This window comes from Solanum stenotomum, chromosome 9 (genome assembly GCF_019186545.1).
Source record: "Solanum stenotomum isolate F172 chromosome 9, ASM1918654v1, whole genome shotgun sequence".
NCBI classification, from domain to species: domain Eukaryota; kingdom Viridiplantae; phylum Streptophyta; class Magnoliopsida; order Solanales; family Solanaceae; genus Solanum; species Solanum stenotomum.
Window position 1 is genome coordinate 25469664 of NC_064290.1, and position 21777 is coordinate 25491440.

General features: G+C 35.8%; 3 protein-coding genes across 5 annotated transcripts in view; 2 read left to right on the top strand and 1 right to left on the bottom strand.

Moving 5' to 3' along the window:
* LOC125876728 (uncharacterized) overlaps nt 1-21777 on the top strand; it is an 854340-nt gene that overhangs the window by 137334 nt on the left and 695229 nt on the right. The window lies entirely within an intron of this gene.
* On the top strand, nt 242-4298 carry LOC125876734 (uncharacterized). Its single transcript, XM_049557974.1, has 7 exons — nt 242-500; nt 811-921; nt 1442-1510; nt 1906-2037; nt 3742-3819; nt 3912-4034; nt 4106-4298. The coding sequence occupies exons 1-7, from the start codon at nt 294-296 to the stop codon at nt 4292-4294; spliced, it is 909 nt and encodes a 302-aa protein (XP_049413931.1). The 5' UTR covers nt 242-293; the 3' UTR covers nt 4295-4298.
* On the bottom strand, nt 5808-10882 carry LOC125876733 (protein arginine N-methyltransferase 1.1-like). 3 transcript variants are annotated; one of them, XM_049557971.1, is made up of 9 exons: nt 10602-10882; nt 9850-9860; nt 9581-9736; nt 9228-9291; nt 8991-9133; nt 7525-7612; nt 7254-7369; nt 6964-7114; nt 5808-6325 (listed from the first exon to the last, which is right to left on the bottom strand). In XM_049557971.1, the coding sequence occupies exons 1-9, from the start codon at nt 10792-10794 to the stop codon at nt 6120-6122; spliced, it is 1128 nt and encodes a 375-aa protein (XP_049413928.1). In that variant the 5' UTR covers nt 10795-10882; the 3' UTR covers nt 5808-6119. The 3 variants fall into 3 exon arrangements, with proteins under 3 accessions (XP_049413928.1, XP_049413929.1, XP_049413930.1); XM_049557972.1 differs by lacking the exon at nt 9850-9860 and having other exon boundaries at nt 10602-10868; XM_049557973.1 differs by lacking the exon at nt 9850-9860 and having other exon boundaries at nt 9581-9738; nt 10593-10795.

Sequence of the window (21777 nt, forward strand, 5' to 3'; positions counted from 1 at the left end):
CTAATTAAGTCAAGAACACAAAGCGATAATAGGGTTTTAGGAGAATGGGAAATTTTACTATGCATCGGCAGTGTAGCTCCTTAATGTGGACCAGCAGTATCTTTCTGTCCTATTGGTTGAAGCAGTGGGGGCCATGGATACGGTGGATAGCTACAGCCAATAGAAATCAAGTAGACACGTAGGGCAACGACGTCGTATTGCGAGGTTTCTCCTTAAATCTTAAACAGAAATCTCTTCAGTTGGTATTTGAATACGAGCAAAATTTGAGAAATTTTTGTTGACTGAAAGAAGTAATGGGGAAATTTGATAAGATTGCATTGTTGTTGTCTTTGATAGTGATAACAATATGGTTTCCAATTGTGGTTGAATGCGCAAAGAAAGCAGTAGGAGTGGCAAGAAAAGAAGACATTCCGTATATAAGATGTCAGGTGTGTGAAAAGCTGGCGTATCAGCTATACCATCATGTTCAGAACAAACAAGCTGAGATCTCTCCAAAGAAGGTAACTTTCTCATTTGGGGTTCTTTTTTTTCAGCTCAACTTATGTATAGTGGAAGTTCAATCGATCATAACTAGAATACCGATTGGATGTGTAGGTTTCCTAATGGTTTTTTATTTGATCATACATGTTGGAAAAATAAAGTAGCTCATAATAATGACACTGAGATTTTTATCTGAGAAATACTTCTAAATAAGTAAAATAATCACGGGCCGAGAGGGGTAAAGTAATCCACTATAGTACTTGGAGTTTGTTTTTACTTCACTTAATTCTTCTGTTGTCTGATGCAATGGATATGGTTTGATGATGTCAGATCTCAGAGTATCAGATAATAGAGATTTCAGAGAATGTATGCAATTTAAAGAAGCAGGAAGCTGATTGGATTCTTAAAATTGACATAGTTGAACAAGGTGATAGGTTGGAGGTAAGAATTCTGCAAGTCTCTTTTTTCTTTGCTTATATAATGGCTTAGTCGATCCTTGTAACTTATTTTTGGTGAATTGGGTTGGTTCGTTTACGGTGGCGGGCCCAAGATATTTAGTCATTGGTGCTTAACTGTGTTAAATCTCAAAGTGCTACTTTGTGATTGGGTGCTCGGCCACTATATTTATATGTTATAAGTAGTTTCTTGATATAAAAATGTAATGTTTTGGTAAAACAATAAGGGTGCTTGAGCACCCAGTAGCTACAATGAAGGTCCACCGTTGTTGGTGTACAATCAGTGTTGCTTCTACTAATTGAGCTGCTGGCAGGATAAACACATCTATGCTTCATTCATTGTCGGCAATTGACAACTCTGTCGCTAAACACTGTATTTTCTATGCTATTACTTACACAGTGTAGCTTTTAATTTGAAAGAATTATTGAAGTTTTGATAGTGGGCATCAAGTCCATCATTTTATATATTTCTGAGAGGATTCTTATTTGACATTGCCAATGTTCAGCTGATTGAACAAGACTCTGAAGGACAATGTAATTCAGAATGCAAAACAATAGAGCGTGCTTGTCAAGATGTAAGTTCTCCTACTTATTCTGTGCATTTGATGTTAGCAGTGATGCAAACAAATACTGGTTATATTAATGCTAAAGGAGTTGTAAGTTTATAATGGCATGATGTTTGCTTACATTGAGCTTCGGAAGTGTTTTTTAACTTGTTTCCAAATAAAAAGCTCATCTCCTTCCCAATTTCCTCTCATTGTGCAATTATGATTTGATCATGTTTATAATGATATCCATACTTTTTGGCTTCCTACGTTAAAAGATTGACTGCACTTTGCTTGTTGCTCTTGAATTTTTTTTCTTTTTCCTTCAGTATAACTTGTCTTGTAAACAGGCTCTATATGTTGCTGTCTTTTGTAAGACAAACAAACTATTTCTTGCAGCAATGATCTTTCTTCATATTTTGCAGGTGATGGACTATTCTGATACAGATGTGGCAGAATATTTATATAAAACCAAACCAGATCTTGACTCCTTGAAAAGTTTCCTTTGCAAGGATTTGACCAAAGTTTGTAGCAAGGCACCACCTCCAGTTCCTAAGGTAATGTCAAGCTTTATGACATTAACCAGTAAATTCATCCAATATCCGAAGTTCTATGCTTTTCTTCTCCTTCTTCGTGCCTTGTGGCCCCAATGTTATCTGGTTTTGTAAACAATATAGCATAGTCCTTAGTCTTTAGCTTTATCGGTAAAAATAGTGCTTGTTCTTTAGACATGAAAGATAGACCACATCCAAAAATGTTTCCATCTTTTGTTGTAAGAGCGAGCTTTGCTTGTGTACATACTGTTTCAAAATATTTGTTTGTTGGATAGACAGAAATATGTGATGACAAATTATACATGTAATATATTGCTTCCTTTTTTTGTGTGTGGGGAGGGAACGAAATTGGTTGCCAGTTCTGAGAGACTACATCTCAAGAATGAATTGATCGAGTATTAACTAACTAAACAATGAAAATAAGCATGGTCATAGATAGAGTCGTCAATATGGAGCTTGCCCGGTTGGGCTAGCCCAACCAATGATTTAATAGGGTTGGGCTGAGAATTTTGGATCCCATCTAAAAATGAGGCCTTTTAGTCTGGCCCATGAGGCTTGAGCGATGAGCCATCAGACTTGTTCTTCTGACAAGGATCACACTTCTGAACAATCTCCTTCACATCAGTTCTAATGTGTTTCCAATAGAACAGTGTGAGTAACCTTTCCAAAGTAGCTTGCACCCCAGAATGGCCACCTTGAGGGGAAGAGTGCTATAGAGCCATGATCTCCTTCCTTAACTGTTGAAACCTTGCCTACAAACAGTCTTCCCTATCATAGACTGATAAGGGTATAAGGCTTCATGTCTAGATGAATGAGACTTGCTAATAAAGGCAATGAGGTGTCCTTCCTGCATGGGTACAGCTTACTAAGGGAAGAATTGGCAACTTCTGGAGGAAATCACAGGGACAAATCCCTTGTAGTGCAACCTGAAAGAGATGAATTACCAAATGTAAGGAGGCAGTTTGGTGAAAGGTCTCAAACGAGAAGAGTGCAAGCAGTTTCAGTTCTTTGATATGGACAACAATCCCCTACATAATGGCCATTACTAAAAATTGAAAGCATTGAATAACTAGTACTTAATAAGTACTATTAAGACAATTTGATTCTAGTTTTGAGACTTGGTTAGCAACACTATGTAATATTGTATCGTAAATATTTACGTTCCAATTTTAGGTTAAAATTATTTTAAAAATTATGAAAATTATATTGTTTGCTAAAGTGGGCCGGCATAGCATAGCCTTTTGGCCACGTAAGGCTGGACTAGGCTAGCCATTTTTAAGGCCCATCAAAGTGCCCATAAGGGCTGGGCTAGGCTGGGCCAGCCCATATTGACATATGACATAGTCAGCGCGATATGGCAAGGTGCTAATTTAATGGACGAAAACCTTTGGAATTGCTGAGCTAGAGGCATACATTAATTTTTATGAGAAGTTATGTTACAGATCCTATCACTTGGAAACAAGAAGCCATCTGAAATCTGCTTTTGTGCCTTGCAACCCTTAATGACGTTTTCTCCCCATGAAGAATGGATCTCACTGATTCATAATTATTTGAATGGACGCTGTTTATTCTTCTAAGCATAGCATAGCATGTTCTGTGATAAATCCTTGACTAGCTAGGTGCTACATGTTGATTTAGCAGTTAAATAAAGCAATGAGATTAGCTTTCCCATTCATAGTTTGGTGATTCTTTCTTCTTTTGCTTCAGAATAGAGTCCCAGGAGAACCTTTTGTTGCTAAGTCCTCAAAAGAGGCTGAAATGGAAAAGCTAATGCGATCCATGCAGGTAATTCTGTTTATCACGAGAGTCAACTGCATGATTTCTTTCTATATTAGGCCTGTTATTTAAAATTAGAAATTTACAACATTTTGCTTCAGGGTATGCCTGGAGCCCCAGGTATGCAAATGTATTCTAGGGAAGATTTAATGAACCAAAAGTTTGGTGATGAAGATGCTGATGATGACGACGATGATGATGAAGGAGGCTTCCCGTCAAAATTGGTACAAATGAGTAGTCTCTTTTCCCGTTAAACCAATCAAAAGTGCTCAACTAATATGGAAATTATCTGCAGGGGAAGGTTATTAAAGAAAAAGAAAGTAAGAAGAATGATTGGAAGCAAAGGATCACAAAAGGAATTCAGGATACAAGTGAAACTCTGAAGAATCACGCTAACAGAGTATCCCACGGGATGAGAAAGTGGTGGGGAACGAAGAAAGCACAATGGAAGAAGAGTTCCAAAACCGGTAAGGGAGAGCTATAATGACTGCGATATCCCTTTCTCCTCCTTTTCTTTTCTCCCATTAAAATGTAGTCTTATGGAGAGACTAAAAATATGTAATTCTCATCTTACCCACGAGATTTTTGTTTCTCTGCTACCATCTTGGGTCTTGATACTTTCGATGAGTCTTCTAATCTTGTTAGAGATTTATATACTAGTAAAAATGTAGAGAACTTCTAGTACTTTGTTGTTTTTATAATGAAATCTACATTATATAATACCACATACAAGAACTTAGCATGTGTTTGGTCACAGATGCTAAGTATTTTTTTAGTTCATTTAGAATTTATGGAGTTGGAGTTGTGTTTGGTTATACTTTTTGCAAAAAAATATTTGAAATAATCGTTGTGCTTGAATGTACAATACAACTTCAACTAGATTTTACACAAATTTCATAGTTAATTACATCATATTCCTATTCTTTTTCAAATTACACAAATCCCTTAAATTTAGTGGAATTTGGATACATCCCAAAACATTCTGATACATTGCATTTCGGTTTCGGATACATAACATCTTAATACATCATGTCTCGATTTCAGATACATCACTCAATGTCTCGATACATCATGTACGTCCTGATACATCATGTAAAGTAGTATATCCGACCGATAATTGCATAAACTGACATATCATGTCTCGACTTTAGATACATCACTCAATGTCTAGATACATCATGTAAAGTGATGTATCCAACGGATAATTGTGTAAACTAACGCATCCAACCTACCATCGCATAAAGAGATGTATCCGACAAATACATTGCGTAAAGCAACATCCAATACATCATGTACATCTCGATACATCGCATGAATTGATATATCCTACCAATACATTGCGTAAAGTGATGTATCCACATGATACATCATGTCTCGACTTTAGATACATCACTCAATGTCTAGATACATCATGTCCTGACATCATGTAAAGTGATGTATCCAACGGATAATTGTGTAAACTAACACATCCAACCTACACATCGCGTAAAGAGATGTATCCGACAAATACATTGCGTAAAACAACATCCAATACATCATGTACATCTCGATACATCGCATGAATTGATATATCCTACCAATACATTGCATAAAGTGATGTATCCGCATGATACATCATGTCTCGACTTTAGATACATCACTCAATGTCTAGATACATCATGTAAAGTGATGTATCCAACGGATAATTGTGTAAACTAACGCATCCAACCTACACATCGCGTAAAGAGATGTATCCAACATATACATTGCGTAGAGTAACATCCAACAATAGATCACATATATCCTGATACATCACACGAATTGATATACCATTATATCGCATAAAGTGATTTATCCACCTAATACATAGCATAAAGTAGGAATTTTTGTAATTTTATTAAATGATATGAAATTTTAGAAAATATAATAAAATAAATAGTTTATTTAGGTAATTACCCTAAACCAAGAACTGAACCAACAAAGTTTTTTTTTAAAAATCGCTATGTTGAAAGCAAGGATCCAAAATCAAACCCAATTAATTCAGTCCAGTTACGCATCCTTTTTCCATAAAATTGTCCTTCAAGGCCACAGATACAAAATGCAGCCAAAATAAACTTGGTTGTGTAACAGACAGCAAATAGAAAGGAAAATAACCCACAGCTGGGTAGGACAAACAATCAGCAGAAATAATAGGCATAAATACGCATTTGCCCTTTGGAAAGAGTAAGCTGGGTTGTAAATGATCAGCTCTGAATATAAGATATGCAACACCGTTCTGCTTTACGTCAAAGTGGGACAAGCAGAAAAATGTATGCTTTCCAACACGAGCATCATCGCATCCGATAACACTGAGTTCTTGAAACAGAACAACGCTGACCATTTACTGAATACTTGAGCATTATATCAAGATCTCGAGGATTCTTCTTGTTAGACGCCACAGTCATACTCCCAACTACTGCTTCCCCTTGGCATACAGTAAGCACATCTTCCAGGTAGAGAACCGTTTGCTTCCAGTGTGTACCCCGAGACCTTGGTCCTGCATATTTACTCTCATGGTCAGAAATAGCTTATACCATATTTCCCCCTTTTCCTCAACTTTTTATTTTATTCAGACAGGGTAGTTGGCTGGACTTTAAGTGAGTTAATAAGTTTTCTATCTCCGGTTTCAAGAGGAGATATACATGTCCATGATATTCATACAAAACTAGATAAATGTATCTTCAGATGAAATAATTAGAACGTACTCCCTAGTCCATACTAAGTGAATTGTTGGGGCATGTCACACCCCTTGAGAAAAATATTTAAGGACATAAATTAAAGACTACTTTCCACTATTACCCTTCTGATTACTCCCAAATTATTTTCTTAGAAAATGTTAAGTAGTTAAGAACCTCATTAAATGAAAGGTAAACATGGGAAAAAAAGTCTCAACAACTTTCTTGAACTTTGAACAATTCACTTATTTTGGACTATGAACAAAGTCGCAAAAATTCACTTCTATGAACCTGAGGAAGTCAGGGAGCTGCACAGGTGGTCCATTGGTGTCACCTTAATCCCTCCCTCCTGCCCTTGCCCAACAAACCTCTCTCCCTCCCAACCCAACACAAACAACATGAAACAAAAACAAAAGATAATTGCACAAAAGTTCAACAAAAGCTAACACAAATAATAAACCTGTGGAGAAGCCTGTCAATTTGTGACACTTCGTGAAAGAGACATCAAAGTAAGCTACAAGGGCATGGATGTAATCGTCACGTTCTGCGACTAGCTTAAACGGAACTGTGAAGGAAGCATCACCAGAAGCCATCTTAGAGATATCCATTGTCTGTAAAAATAAGGACCCCGTTGTAAGTGAAGTAAAAAAGACGACTCCACAGCACAATTTCGGGCTACTCAATATAGCAACTTTGAAGACACATTTTTTTGAAATGGAGTTTGAAGACAACCATATTTGATCCAATTACCTTGAGTAACTGGCATTTTGTAACAATCTGCTTCTGATCTACATTATCAACAAGTGGTTCCATTATAGTTTGCTTCCGTAAGCAGCTCATATCAAAACCATACACACTATTCCAAACTGCAATAGCATGTAAAAAAGATTGGAATCAGGGTGACAAATTTAGCCCAATAATGAATAGGACTGGTGCAACTGAAAAAGTCCATGGGAAAGTGCATATTAAATGCAGAAGTCAATATCCATCAAGTAGAAGATGTGAAAAAGATCAATCTCACATTCGATTTTCTCATCCTTGTAGTCAGCATCTTCAATTGCTGTTAAATACAAAGAAGCTTTATCTGGCAGCACAAGACCATCTTTTACCTGTACAGGCAGGAGAAAGGGTATATAATTAAAAAAAAGGCCTTTTTTAGTTGAGCTCGCCAACCAAAGAGTCACCCAAGAAAATTGAAGCAAATAGGAGAACGCCAGAAAGTTGGTTTGGAAATTAAATCAGCCAACCTGGGGAGCTCTACTTAAAGCAATAATGAGAAAAGGTTCATTCGAAGAGGATAAAGCACATTATCCAGTCACTAATTTCCAGTGACCCCAGGTCTTTAACATAATACAACCCAGCCAAAAACTAGGGGGTACTAAATTCTCATAGTCTTAAGAAAAAGCAACTTTTCCAATTTTGAATTACAGGTACCCATTTTCATTATCTTAAGAAGCCAAAAAACCAGTTTTTCAATCATTACGTGGGTAAAACAATTAGTCCACTTACACTACAACTTTCTTTTCAATTCTCGGACATCAATGAAGGAAATAAATTGTCATACAAGCGCTCTAATAATCTTTTCTGCATACAAACACCTTGAACTCAGCACAACCAAGAACAAAAACATTTTTTCTTGAATAAAACGTGCACCTTAAAGATAATTCCTTTTTTGGTGGCTGTGGGGGTTCATCTTGGTATTGGGTGGAAGGGAGAAGGATCAGCATGAAGATGTTGATCAATGCAGGAAGTGTGATGATGGCTGAAATATGTTTGTCTGGTGGGGATGCCATGTCGGGCAAAGTCTAGATTAGCACTCAATGGTAGAATGCAACCCACGCCTTTTTTCTTTGAACCCGTTGCCAAGCTCAATCAATAAGCTTGGTCTAATTAATATAGAAGAGGTTGCGCATGTCACCGTGTCATGGCTTGGAAAAGGACAAGGGCCCTCTTCGTTATTCCCCACTTATATTTCATCACTATCAACACTTCTTCCTGCTCATACCTTTTACTTTTCCATCATTTCCATTCTCCCTTAAAAAGGCATCATCAGCTGCATGTGTCCAGGTTCCCATACAGTATGTCAAAAGCCTTTTATTTGCACAAATATTCTATTAACTAGAAGTAATTTTTTTACTACATTATATATAGCCATAATAACTCAAGAAAGAGCTACTTATGTAAGTGATGCCAGCCAAAAGCCAAGGAGATGAATTTGAAGTTAGGCATCTTATTAATAACTCTGGTTGTAATTAGCTCATGGCATTTACTGTAATAAGGCACACAAAGGATTACAAATTCCATGGGGAAATTCTATTATGGTTAAAATAATAAATACATGTAAAAAGTATCTACATAAAACATAAAATTGTATCAGAAGAGAGCCTAAATTTCAAGAACAGAATGTTGCATTGAGCAAATGCAACAAGTACTAAACAATCACGAGTAGAAGCAACTTTTTGAAGTTCACAACTAAAAGCAGCTTACCAGCCATTTGTCACGAGCATACAAGACTGTATCTAACATGTTCTCATAAAGAAGAAAGTATCCCATCCACTCAGAAATAATTATATCCACTTTTGGAACCGGAAGGTCAATCTCTTCTACCTTTCCCTTGATAACAGTTATAACTGAGAAAGCAAACAGACTCAGTAAACTAGATAGTACAAAAGCACACAGAAAATGTGTCACAAGGTTCATGACTTGGTGATAAAATCAGCTCACCGTCTGAGAACCCATTGAGTTTTACAATTTCTTGGGCCATATCAGCCATGCTGGAGCACTCAATCTGAAAATATCAAAATGGCAAAGATAAGTCTGATTGCATTTAGATAGTTTAGCATTAGCTTCTTCAGGCTTACAACTTTGTATAGTTTAGCATTAGCTTCTTCAGGCTTACAACTTTGTTCAACATTAACTTACAAAGTCATGCCGCAACATCTCAATAATGAAGAGCATAGTAAATAGCATTTGAATATCTAGTGTGTGGTGACCAAGACAGCCACCATGTTACAATCAAGAATATACATGATATAGAAGTGATACTATGGCCCAAGAACAAGAGATGGACTCCATACCGCGTAAACATGTTTGGCGCCAACTTTTGCACAAAAGAGTGACAAGATTCCCGTCCCAGCACCCACATCAAGTACCACTTTATCCTTGATTAAGAAGGAGTTTTTGTAAATAACATTTTGGTAAGTCTTAGTTCTCACCACATCCTTTAACATCTCCTGTTACAGAGTAAGAATTACAATTAGAACCATGAATGCAGACTATTAAAGCAAAACCTGAGGTAGCGTCAATAGCAGGCCACCACACCCTAAGATGATAGATGAGTACTTACTTCATGAATACCTGCAAAAGCATCAGTAGAAGGTAGGAGAAATTAGCTTCTATACGTGATTACAAACTAAAAGACATCACCGTTATGAATTCAATGGTCAAGAAGTTGCTACAACTGACCATTGACAAGACAACAACTCAAGGGGAACCTTTTTATAGTTTTTAATAAGAACTTTTGCTTATATATATTGTCTCTACTTAAACGGGACCTTGTAGATTTTCTTTCCAAGGACAGAGGTACATGTGACATTGCCACAGGCGGAGGAGTTTGAAGAACAGCATGCCAAAGGGCATGAGCATAGCAGCAAGAGGAATACCAACCAATGCATTGAACCTAGGTGCATAGGTCCAGTTGTTATCAACCTCCTCAGCACCGTCATAAAGATTAGCATGGAAACCAAAAATTTCAATCTATGCCACAGCTTCTAACCAATTAATAGTACTTTTAAAAATTCCATTAGCAGGACATATTTCTGCGCTCTTCAAGAGGATAAAGGGAGTATTTTGCTTGTCCAAGCACAACTATATACTTTTACGGCACAATAGAGAAGGGTCGGGTGCTCAGGAGGTTTATACAATACAGTCTCCAAGTTAAGTACTAAATTGACTCTTCCAAGAAGAAAATTACTCAACCAAGCTACATCCCAGCACATTCCACGAATAACCCAACAAACGCATATATAACTGCATCAAGAAGCCATAAAAGAGAAGAAACCAGAGAAGAGAAATGTGAAAGGTCAACAGATAAGTTACCAAAGTGAGAATATGAGTCGAAGTAATAGTCAGCGCTAGTCTTGTCGCTGCCCACAATAGAGTCGTCAATTGGGTCACACATGGAGGTATCTTCCTCCACCTCAATGTTGGAGCTTTCATCCTCGTACTCAAATTTCATCTTTGATGATGTGCTTCCCAAGTTCTGATTTTCATAGTTACTTCGACAATCCATTCTCTGAAGAATGCTCTCCAAGTTTAGAGTTTAAGAACAAAGGGTGGCTCAGCTCCTGTCTAGGGTTTATGGAAGGATTTCTCAGCTCTCTCGGCTTTCCTTAGCTTTATAGCAGGGGAAATTACAAGTATAAGCAAATATATACAGATTAATTACAGTTATAGTTTGCCTTAATTACAATTTGCAACTTACTTTTAGTTATAATTATGCGGTTCAACTTTCTAATTTTGTATAATTGACATGTTTGTATAATTTGGAATTTCTATAATATAATTTGTATAACTTTTGTATAATTCGAAATTTGTATAATATCTTACACTTATGATGCTTGTAATTGTATAAATTCGTTATTTCAAGTTTATACAAAAATAACTAAATTATACAAATGTACCCGCGAATTATACAAACCTGCGAATTATACAAACGAGACAACTTAAACTGTAGCTACATCCTGTAAATATGCAAACTATAGCTATGGAGCGTAATTAAGTTTATTATGCGGCTATTTGTAAAAGTTTCCCATTATAGTAAACCATTTTACACAACTTGACCTCCCGGTAGGCTCTTCACGGATAATCAACTAATCAAGAGGGAAAGACACAAGATTTTTACAAGATAGGTCAAGTTTTAAAATTTATTTATATAAGTAGCATTTGTTTGTGGGAAAAGGACCAATATACCTCCGAACTATCGTAAATGATATACATATATTCTTTGTCATACTTTTGGATATTGATACTCCTGTCGTCTAAAAACTAGAGCATATATACCATTTATACTAACGGACATACACGTGTCATAATTTTATCCACAGATCTGACATTTATTAAATATCGGATCGATGGATAAGATTGTGTCACGTGTCCCTATTTAGTCTTCTGTTAAAGTGAAGGGCATATATGCTCTAGTTTTTAGACGATAGGGGCACCAATGTCCCAAAAGTATGACTGAGAGTATCTGCATACCATTTACGATAGTTTGAGGGTATTTTTGTCCCTTTTTCCTATTTTTTTTAATTTTAGAAGTAACACATTTATTTGTGTAGGTGGTTGTTTGGATTAACTTATTTTTAGATGTTTTGAACTTTTGAGTAGTTTTTAGTTTTGGAGGTGTTTGAAAAAGTTATAAAGTATTTTTAAGCAACTACTTTTAGGCCAAAAAAGTTTTAAAATAAGTCAAAATTTAAAATATTTTTCAGAATATATACTAAAAATGTTGTGGAATCAAGGCAAGATGACTTGAAAAATCCTTCTATTTGTCCGGATTTGACATTTTGGTTCTTATACTTTATTAAGTTTCATTCAGACACCTTAACTTAATTAAAGCAAGCACTTTAAAATTCTATAATCATTGATTGAGCTTATGTGGCAATTTAATGACCGAGTAAGACAAAATGTGTGAGTTTCACTCGGATAAGGAGGGTTAATATAAAAATTGGACTAATAAAGACTGACAAATTTTTTAAAAAGTAAAAGTAAAAAAAAGGTCCCTTTTTTCCTCCCCTTCCCTTTCTCTTCTCATCTTCCAACGACATATACATAGGCCTCTGATATAGGGTATATTTATGTATTCAAACATCATTTTTATTAATGTTTTAGCTAAAGTTTTGAGTATAATCTTATGAATATATATGTGTTTATTAATTATATGTTATGATACGCTAACGGACATGATTAGGATGATTTTAGGCCAAAAGCAGTATTAAAAAAAGATCCATATGATGGATTGGAACGCAAAGCGGAGTAATCGAGACTATAATGGAGCAAAAAGAGTTGCGAGAAAGACCTTGAGATGGGCATCGTTTCACACTTGCACAAGAACTAAACTTGAGAGACTCAACAACAAAAGAAGGTTGGGTCCAAGATGGACCTTACGCCGTTAAGCAATAACCCTAGTGATAGGCCCTGCATCACGATCACTTTATCTATCGAATTGAGTTTGACCTAGTCAAAGTAGAGTCCAACTGAATTAGGATTTTAATTCTGTTATTATATGTATGTCTTCTCACGATGCTTTTAGGATTACAAATTAATAACACTCAAATGTCCTCTTTAAAACCAATTAAAAGGGACAACGATCGTCGTCAATAAAATTTCCCAACAAAGAGATGGGGTGAAATCCCATAGTGAATGGTAAGAAAGTTAAGGATCCAATCGGTGAATTAAATTTCCACTAAGCTCAATGTAGTTAAATAGTAAATGGGTGGATGATTCCATCAAATTTAACAAAGAAATTTCAGACACACGATCTCTACTAATTCAATTAGCAACGATTCACAAGATTAGACGACTCTAGGGGTGTGGGGATTAGACATTGATCTCACTGGGGGTGTTGTAGAATTGCTCATTTCAGTTATACAATCAAAGATAAGCTAAGTCATCTTAAATCACGCTAATCTTTTTTCAATCTCATAGCATCCTTTCATAGAATCTTTTTTCGGTCTCATCTAATGCAAAAACTAAACAAACTTGCAATTCAATACAACTAAATTGCAAACATTGAACCTATTCTCCACTCATATCAGTCTCTTTCGAGCACCCATAAAAGGTCAAGGTTAAAATCAAGTTGGCCACCTTAATTTATGAATTAATCACTCGGGAATAGTTCAAATCTAAGATTTACAACTGTAAAACTTAGCAATTCAGCAAACCCAGTAACTTAAATCAACACCCAACCCCATAATCACATCTCAAGAGATTGGGGTTTTAGCCACCCATCACAAAAGGCAAAGAAAATATACCTTTTATAGCAGTCATGGGTAATATGTAATTAAGAAATTACAACAAAAACCACTTTAATTTTAACCTCAATTTTACAACTTCAATTCGTTAATTTCAAAACCCCAGGTAATAAAAGTGTTCTTCACTCAATAGAAAGTGTTTCTCTCTCTAAAATATTCAGAATTTTCTCTCCAAAATTTTGAATTGCCTTTTCTCTCTCCTTTGAGCTATATATAGTTTCTCAATTTTTATTAGTCGAGCTCACCGATCTCAATTAGTGAATCGACAATTAGAGTTCAGCAAACCTTTTTCTCATTTAAGGTATTTGATCTTCATTCGACGATCCCACTCAAGTCCATTTTTCTTCTACGACGAATTGTTGATCAACACCTAATTCGCCATTTGAACTTCCATTTTATCACCCAACACTGTCAAATTCAGTGATGTTCCTCATGTTTGCCTTTTTCCACTTGGCGCATCGTCGTTTACCTACGACTTAGCCCATCAACAAATAGCCCTACACCTGGTGTACTATCAATTTGGGCGATCCCATTCTTGCTAGGTGATCCCTCTTTCTCATATTGTGATCAACAATGTATCGTTTTCATTTCTTTAAGCATTTTTTGCCATTCTTTCAAACAGCAATCCTTGCATTGTCCATTTATCTTCATAGTTGCAAATCATCAATATTTTATCATAATATGACAAAATTGGGCATTGAGGACACTAATTATTGAGCTAACTAAACTTCAAATGAGTGCAAATCTACTACTCATCACGAATCATTAGTAGAGGATTACAACTTAGTAATAGAGATTAGAATTCAATGTTATAAGTTTTAGGGTTTATTTTAAAATTCTGGTAGATTATTATGGAACGAACAAGATTTTATTGCAAAAGCTACATTAATTAAACGGTCTTATTACTTTCTTTTATATACATGTTCTCTAGTAGTTTAATTTATTATAGTAATTGTTTACCGCTAGTTATGAGTATAGCTAAACTCATAATTAGGGTTATGGAACTTAAAGTATGGATGATGATAATGATCTTTTACAATAAATGTCTTCTCATGACAAGGTGATCATGGTGTATTAAGCTCCTTTTGCAATTAATATTTTCTTAATGACTGACAAGATTAAAATAACTCACCAGTATTTTGACTTGCTTGATAAAAGAACTTAAGATTAGTAAAAAGGACCATTAACAAGAATTTGGTGTTATCAACAACCATCTAATAACTTAATCTCGAGAGAGGATAATGTAACACCTCAGATTTCAAAAAGGAAAAGACTGCATTATATTGTAGTAACATGTTCAAGTCTATGAGACCAGTCTACAGTTTGTAGGACTTTCTACGAGTCGTAGACTAGTCTCTTAGAAAAGGAGAAAAAATAATTTTTAAAATCAAGTCCCAATACCTCTTTCTACGGTTCACCAGTACGGTCCGCCAAATGATCTACCAGTCATAGATGAGTCTTGTAGGTAGGTCCTTGACTTAGTGAAATTTTAAGGCCAAAAGTTGTTTTCTACAGTTGGTGTCTATGGACCTTAGAAAGTTCTACGGACCGTAGATAGGTCTCGTCAAAGTTGAACAAAAAATTTAGGTTTCTGAACTTTTCTACTATTGACTAGGACGATCCGTAGAAAGTAAGTCCAAATCGTAGAAAGGTTCGACAATTACTTTTAAGGGGCTTTTGGGTCTTTTCCTAATTATTTTAAACCAATACTATGTCGTTTTTTCTTCTACCCTAAGCCATATATTAAGCTTTTAAGTCCTAAAACTACCCACTTCAAACCCATTCTCCTAATTCCCCAAAATCTAACCAAATTCACTCCTCAATTTCCTCTCAACCCAAGGAAGATGAAGAAGCTAGGATTCAATTCAAGTCTCCAATTCACCATTCTTTGTGAGCATTGAGTAGTAAGGTATGTGGGTATTCACCTATGAAGTCCATTCCTCCATGGGGTCCCCAAAGTTTCCAATTTCAATTGAACAATTTAGCGTTCCTTCTAGTTCTTTATGAGTTTCATTCAATTTTCAGATTTTGTATGTGATATATGTGTTACGTCCTAATCACTTTCCTTATGATGTAATAGATAGCTTATTGAGACTTATGTTAGGTTTACACTTTTGTCAAACTCTTTTATGATATAAGATTGTTTCATTTGGAATCTCTATTTCTATTATCTTGTATGATGCATGCTAAATGGCTTGTGTAGAGCTTCTCGAATTTCTATACGCCATGTTACGCCTAGGGCATACTTTGGGTCATGACATATAACTTGCATGAGGCTTTAGATGGATGGACAATTTAATTTGACACCCAATTGTCGGGAAGAACTTATGGTGATATTCTCTTAATTAGGCCAAGAGGCTTTAGGAGACTTAAAGATTTGTCAGTTTTGCACAATGAACACAACTGAATGAGTTGATAGTAAAGTATTTAGTTGAATTCTGATAACTAAGAACTATAATCCTAGTTCACATTTATTATTGATAGAAATTAAAGTAATAGTTAGTAGTTCTCATAAAAATCTCTAATTTTCCAATAATAGTTACTGATTGGAATATCAACATCAAATTATTCAAAAAATATAAAATCTAGTAGGCTCTTTGTGGGATTCATCCTTAACCTAGTTGGGTTACCATGCTTGAATCTCACATCAGAATATCTACAATACTATCTAGATTCTCCTAGAATCTCACCTCGGGTAAGCTATAACATTAAAAGTAAAAAGGGTCATGCACGAGTCAAGATAACCACTCACCACATCCCGCTAACCAAAGGTCCAAGTAGGGCTACTAGAAGGTCATATCCTAGCTCGATGGGTCACATTTAACCCAAATCCAATCCCAAAACTAGTTGTGTGGGCCCTAAAATCCAACTTCTAAAGCAACTCTAGCCAAACATAAGCTAAGGCTCCACAATAACAACACTAAGGTCATTCTAGCCTAAATTCAACTCACTGTCACAAATCGGATATCAATGAGTAATAAGAATCTCAAGAATTACCTGAAATAATTGAAAAAGGCCTAAACGATACTAGTAGGGAAAATAACAATGATTCATACTAGAAATCTACCCCACACTCAGCTAATTAGCATGCTATAACAATCAACGCACAAGATCAACGGACAATACGATGTATCCTACCTCAAAGCCTAGCACGAGTGTTGTAAACCACTAAACTGGTGCCTTCCCCTTTCAAGCTGCCTCCAAATGATTCCATGCTATCGAATTAATGATCCAAGCGTCAATACACACATTTTGACACCTAAATTGTAATAAAAAATCGAACTAGAAAAAGCCAAAAATGGCACTATGGGACCCATGCAAAGAGTCACAAAATTAACTCCATCATTGGATCCCAATCAGTTTAAGGAGCTTGTACCCTAAATATGGGCATAATCTGAGCTTTAACGATACCAAAATAGGTCACAACATAAACTAGCTCAAGAATTTTCAAAATCAAGCTTAAAGACAAGGAAATTATTAGAACTTATGGGTCTACGAGCGTGAATAATGACCTTTATGATGCCCCAACACTATTCCCAGCTCAATACAGCGAAATGCTAAAGAAATTAGGTCAAAATCAATCACATAACATTGCTTCTTATTTTGGGAAAATGAGGAGGAACATCTAGATATAATCACCAGTCATGACCACTAAAGTGGCAAAATGACCGCTTAAGCAACCAAGTACATGGCTGGCAAACCCCGCTTAAGAAGTCCCTAGGCTGCTAAAGCGGCTACCGCTAATGTAACACCCCGAAAGTTGGAAATTTGAAAGAAAAAAGAAAATACTATTTTTTCCACTGAGCAGGTTCTAAGAGTCAAACCTATGGACCATAGGAAGTGAGTCGTAGACCCAGAGTTGAGTTTTGAAAAATTATGTTTCTAAAGATTGGACCTATGACTTGACATGACAAGCTGTAGAAAGTTTGACGGGTCGTAGGACTAATCCATAGGGTGGATTCAAAGATTTGGTTTAAGATCACCATTTCACAAAAGGATTTGACGGGTCGTCATTTTTTCTGTGAGTCGTAGAATGGGTTTCATAGAAAGGTTCCAGATTTGTAAGATTTTGGAGTGAAAATTGGGTTCTACAGATGAGGTCTACAGACCGTAGAATAGTAAACGGACCATATAATGGTCTTGTGGGAAATGATTCAATTTTTTGGGTTTCTAAAGTAGGTTCTACAGTTCACCCAGAAGGGCCGTAGAAATTCGTATGGATCTTTTCCTATGCTCCTAATTCCTATACTACGTCATTTTGTCTATAAAAAGGGACCCAATAACTGATTTAACCCCTAAGTTCTACCCATTCTCTTCATTCCCCCAAAATTTCCAAAGTTCCTCTCCATGGTTTTCTCTCCAAGGCTCTCAAGGATTCTAGGGTTCTTCAAGTTCAAGTCTTCTTTCTTCATCATTGCTTAGGGATTCAAGATCAAGGTATGTACAACGTTCATCAATGGGTTCCATTCACCCATTGAGTCTCCAAAGATTCTTCATTTCTCCAATTCAATTTCAATTCTATTGGTTAGGTTTTCAATCAATTCCTCATGGGTTCTATATGTATGGATTTAAATTATTTGATTTGATCATATTATGATTACTTATACTCAATTACATGCTTTCTAATCAATTCCATATAAACCCATGCATTGATCATGATTTTGACTATAAACCCTAATGTGAGACCCCGTGGTTTTTTCGCATAATTTACATAGCATGGCATGAGTGTGTGAGGTGTATATGACTTGGTGTATCATGTCGGGAGAATAAGGTTGCAAAGGGGTGGTAAATAAAAGAATTAGACTAAAGTTATGGGTCAAGGATGCCTTTAAACAAGTTCGAGTTAAAAAATGCATCTTGTAATACCCCTCTCATTCAGAAGGTTTAAATTAACCAATACCTTTGGGATAAGACTAAGATTGTCTTATATGTTAAAAAGGATGTTTTATAACATAATATAGTCGCGCAATGATAATAATTTTGAAGTCAAGCAAGTTGTGAAATAAAAGTTGGCAAAAGCTAGAGTAAGTTTCTTTGATAAATTTTCTGAAATTTTGGTTAAGTGTTTCGGGGATTTTCTCCCAATATATAAAGTTTTAAAAGGGCCCTAATATACTAATCGAAGGTCTACAAGTCTACTTTCCACAATGCATTAAATAGCTCATTAATATGACTTTGGAATATAAATATATTAACATTTTTGTGAGACTGCACAAGAAGGCATGTGAAGGTGGCCCCCATATCCCCCTTTATAAGAGTTTATTTTCTTTCATTTTATCTCATTATTTTAGCACAAATAAGAATAAAAATAGTCCTAAATCCTCTCTAAGGGTTCCCCTACCATCCAAACCAAGATCTATAAGATTTCAACGTGGTTACACCTTTCTAATGTTCTTAGAGATTGTGTTACTTCTTTCCTCCTCGTTGGTTGTGATTTGAAGGATTCTTCATGGTTAAGGAGTCTCATTTTTAGGTGGTTTTTCTGCTATTTGGAGGTAAGAATTCTCACCCTTCATTTTATTGAGTGAATCCAAGTTATAAATAAGTTATATAAGTAAGAACACATGAATAGATGGTTGGAAAATTGGATAGTTATGTGATTTTGGGCTATTTTGAAGTATTTTCTGATGCTATTGTTGCTGGAATTCTCAAAAATGATTTGTCTGTGTGTGGTTGTTATTGATATGAATTTGGGAGAGAAGAAGAAGTATAGATGGGTATTGAATTGTAAGATAAATTAGCGTAATGCTAGTTCTATTATTGCATTGCGATTTTCAAATGGTTTCTTCTTGGTTCAACGTCTCGTGTATGAGGAGACTATTTGGTATTTGAGGAGATATGTTAAAATACTATAAACTCAATCAAGTTCAAGTTAAGGTTCTGCCCTCTTAAACCTTTTTTGCTTATGAGGAGAAAGACATAATTACAACCGTAATCATTGAACGAACTTACGGGATGCTGATCGGAAGTTGTAAGTTCGAGTTATATGGTTATGTTGAACAATTATAGGATAGTATTATATATATTTTTGTCTTTAATGGTTTGAATACTCATGATTGGGGTTTCGTTGTGGTTATTTTGGGGTTGGAAAGGAGGGGTGTAACGATACGCCGAGTTTTTATTATTGTGCAGGAATACTTTATTTGGTTGTGGTGGAAAATTTCGTAGGCCTTCACTTGTTAATAATTACTGCAAAAATGTCTGTTATGTCACTAATTTTTTGGTTGTAATTTGGAAAAGAAAATGTAATGAAGCATACATTTAAAAAGGGTTCGACGAGCTAATCACTATACTAGTAATCTCTAAATTGCTACTTTGACCCTGATGTGTTAATATTCTGTCTGTAATGGTTGTGTCACATGATTTTATGTAGATTACATACTGTAAGGAAGGGGTACAGTCCATATAAATGCCGCAAGACCCTTAATCAAGGTATTTTAAGGCTAAGCATTGTACTTCCTTTGAGCAAAATTTTTAGAAACCTAAATCATCAAATGACGTTTTACTATTCTATTGCTAGAAAGACCTTCTGTGAAATGCATTGGGATTGTAGCTCAAGTATTTTTTTGACTCCATTATGTTGATATTCCACTTGTTCAGTTATATAGGGTACTCAACATCTATATTTCATTTTGTTGATTCCCTTGACTATAGGTCCATGTGTATATATTGTTATTCTTCTTTAGATGTTGTAACTTAAAAATATTATGGAGGAACATTAGGAATTTGCAATCAGTCCTCCTTCCTCGCTAAATTATTTTCTTGAAATACTTTCTTTTACAAACTACTAAGGAAACATCTATAGAAACTAAGTGAACCACCTTAAGCTCTTTATAAACATCCTCAGGTTTAAGTTACCTTTATAAGCACGAGTGAAGTGTTCCAATTTAATCTACAAGCATATGAGGTTCTATGAGTCATTTACATGTTATACGAAAGTGGTTACAGTATTATGAGAACAACAGTACTAACATGGCAAGATTGGCAACATGATTATGGTAAGATAAATGCATTACAAATTCATGACATGACATGCTATGCATTCTACTCCTAAGCTATAATCGGGAGGTATTGCCAATATTTTTTATGTATGAGATACAAATGGCCACAAGTTGGCAAATATGATGTCGGTTAGCTACTAGAAGGCACCACCATTGCTAGCACTTGATTGAGTATGACATTCATTTTCATCTATATATATGTATTCATGACATGCGATTACACCAGTATACGATGCATATTTAATTTATATAAAGTCAGATGTCAACCACAAAGGCTATTATAGTTTCTATTTTAGGTGGTATTTTCATTACCCTTTATACAGTAGCTATTTATGATTCTACTTTTTGCCTTACATACCAATACATTTTTATTCGTACTAACATCCTGTTGACTGGGACACTACATTTTTTATTTGTGCGTGCAGGTCAGGTAGTGTTTCTGATTGACCCCTTCGCTAGGATTCGGGGTTCAGCCGTGAGTTGGTAAGCTCTACCTTTTCCTGGAGCTTTGGTATGATGTTTACTTTTGTTGTACCGTTTGGGTATAATTGAGGCCTTATCCCAATCAGTGCTTATAACATTCTTAGAGACTATTGTAGACATGATATTCTTTGTTTCTTTCTGCAGCTTCCAGTCTCCAGCCCCATACTCTTGGTATGTATATATATGTATGTATGTTTGTCTTTAGTTAGGTCCTCATCGACTAGCTAGTACTTTATTATTTTTAGCTGGTCTACCTTTGTCTATATTACTTGTTGTTATTCAGGTTATGACCTTAATGGTCCATGCTTAGTATTTTAGATGCTATGTTGCCCGACCTTCGAGGCCCATAGTTGAGTAGTTAGTATGTTTCAGTGGCTAACTCTATTGAATAGGGTATCGAGTGTTGGTCACCTCTCTCCTAGTTTGGGGCATGACACCTAGGGTGTGTTTGGTATGAAGGAAAATGTTTTCCTATAAAACAAGTACATTATTTACTTATTTTCTCATGTTTGGTTGATGAGTAGAAAATATTTTTCGGAAAAGAATTTTTAGTGTTTCAGAAAGTTGGAACTTGGGGCCTTGGACCACGGACCCCAAAGATAGACCGTGGTCTGACTAACAGTCCGTTGGTCAGGCCGTGGTTCTGGGCCTCAATCCACTTTCAGGCAGGCCATCCACAAACTACACCTACGGTCTGTGGTCCCTTCCACGGGCCGTGGGTGGCCGACGTGGGTTGGCACCTGCAACATTCTAGAAAAC

What these genes read in the sequence shown, in the direction of transcription:
- LOC125876734 (XM_049557974.1), top strand. Translation starts at nt 294, where the DNA reads ATGGGGAAATTTGATAAGATTGCATTGTTGTTGTCTTTGATAGTGATA. An exon ending in CTGAGATCTCTCCAAAGAAG is followed by an intron (nt 501 to 810) that starts GTAACTTTCTCA and finishes TGATGATGTCAG; the next exon opens with ATCTCAGAGTATCAGATAAT. An exon ending in CACCACCTCCAGTTCCTAAG is followed by an intron (nt 2,038 to 3,741) that starts GTAATGTCAAGC and finishes CTTTTGCTTCAG; the next exon opens with AATAGAGTCCCAGGAGAACC.
- LOC125876733 (XM_049557971.1), bottom strand. Translation starts at nt 10,794, where the DNA reads ATGGATTGTCGAAGTAACTATGAAAATCAGAACTTGGGAAGCACATCA. An exon ending in ACTCAATGGGTTCTCAGACG is followed by an intron (nt 9,134 to 9,227) that starts GTGAGCTGATTT and finishes TTGCTTTCTCAG; the next exon opens with TTATAACTGTTATCAAGGGA. An exon ending in CAAAATGCCAGTTACTCAAG is followed by an intron (nt 7,115 to 7,253) that starts GTAATTGGATCA and finishes TTATTTTTACAG; the next exon opens with ACAATGGATATCTCTAAGAT.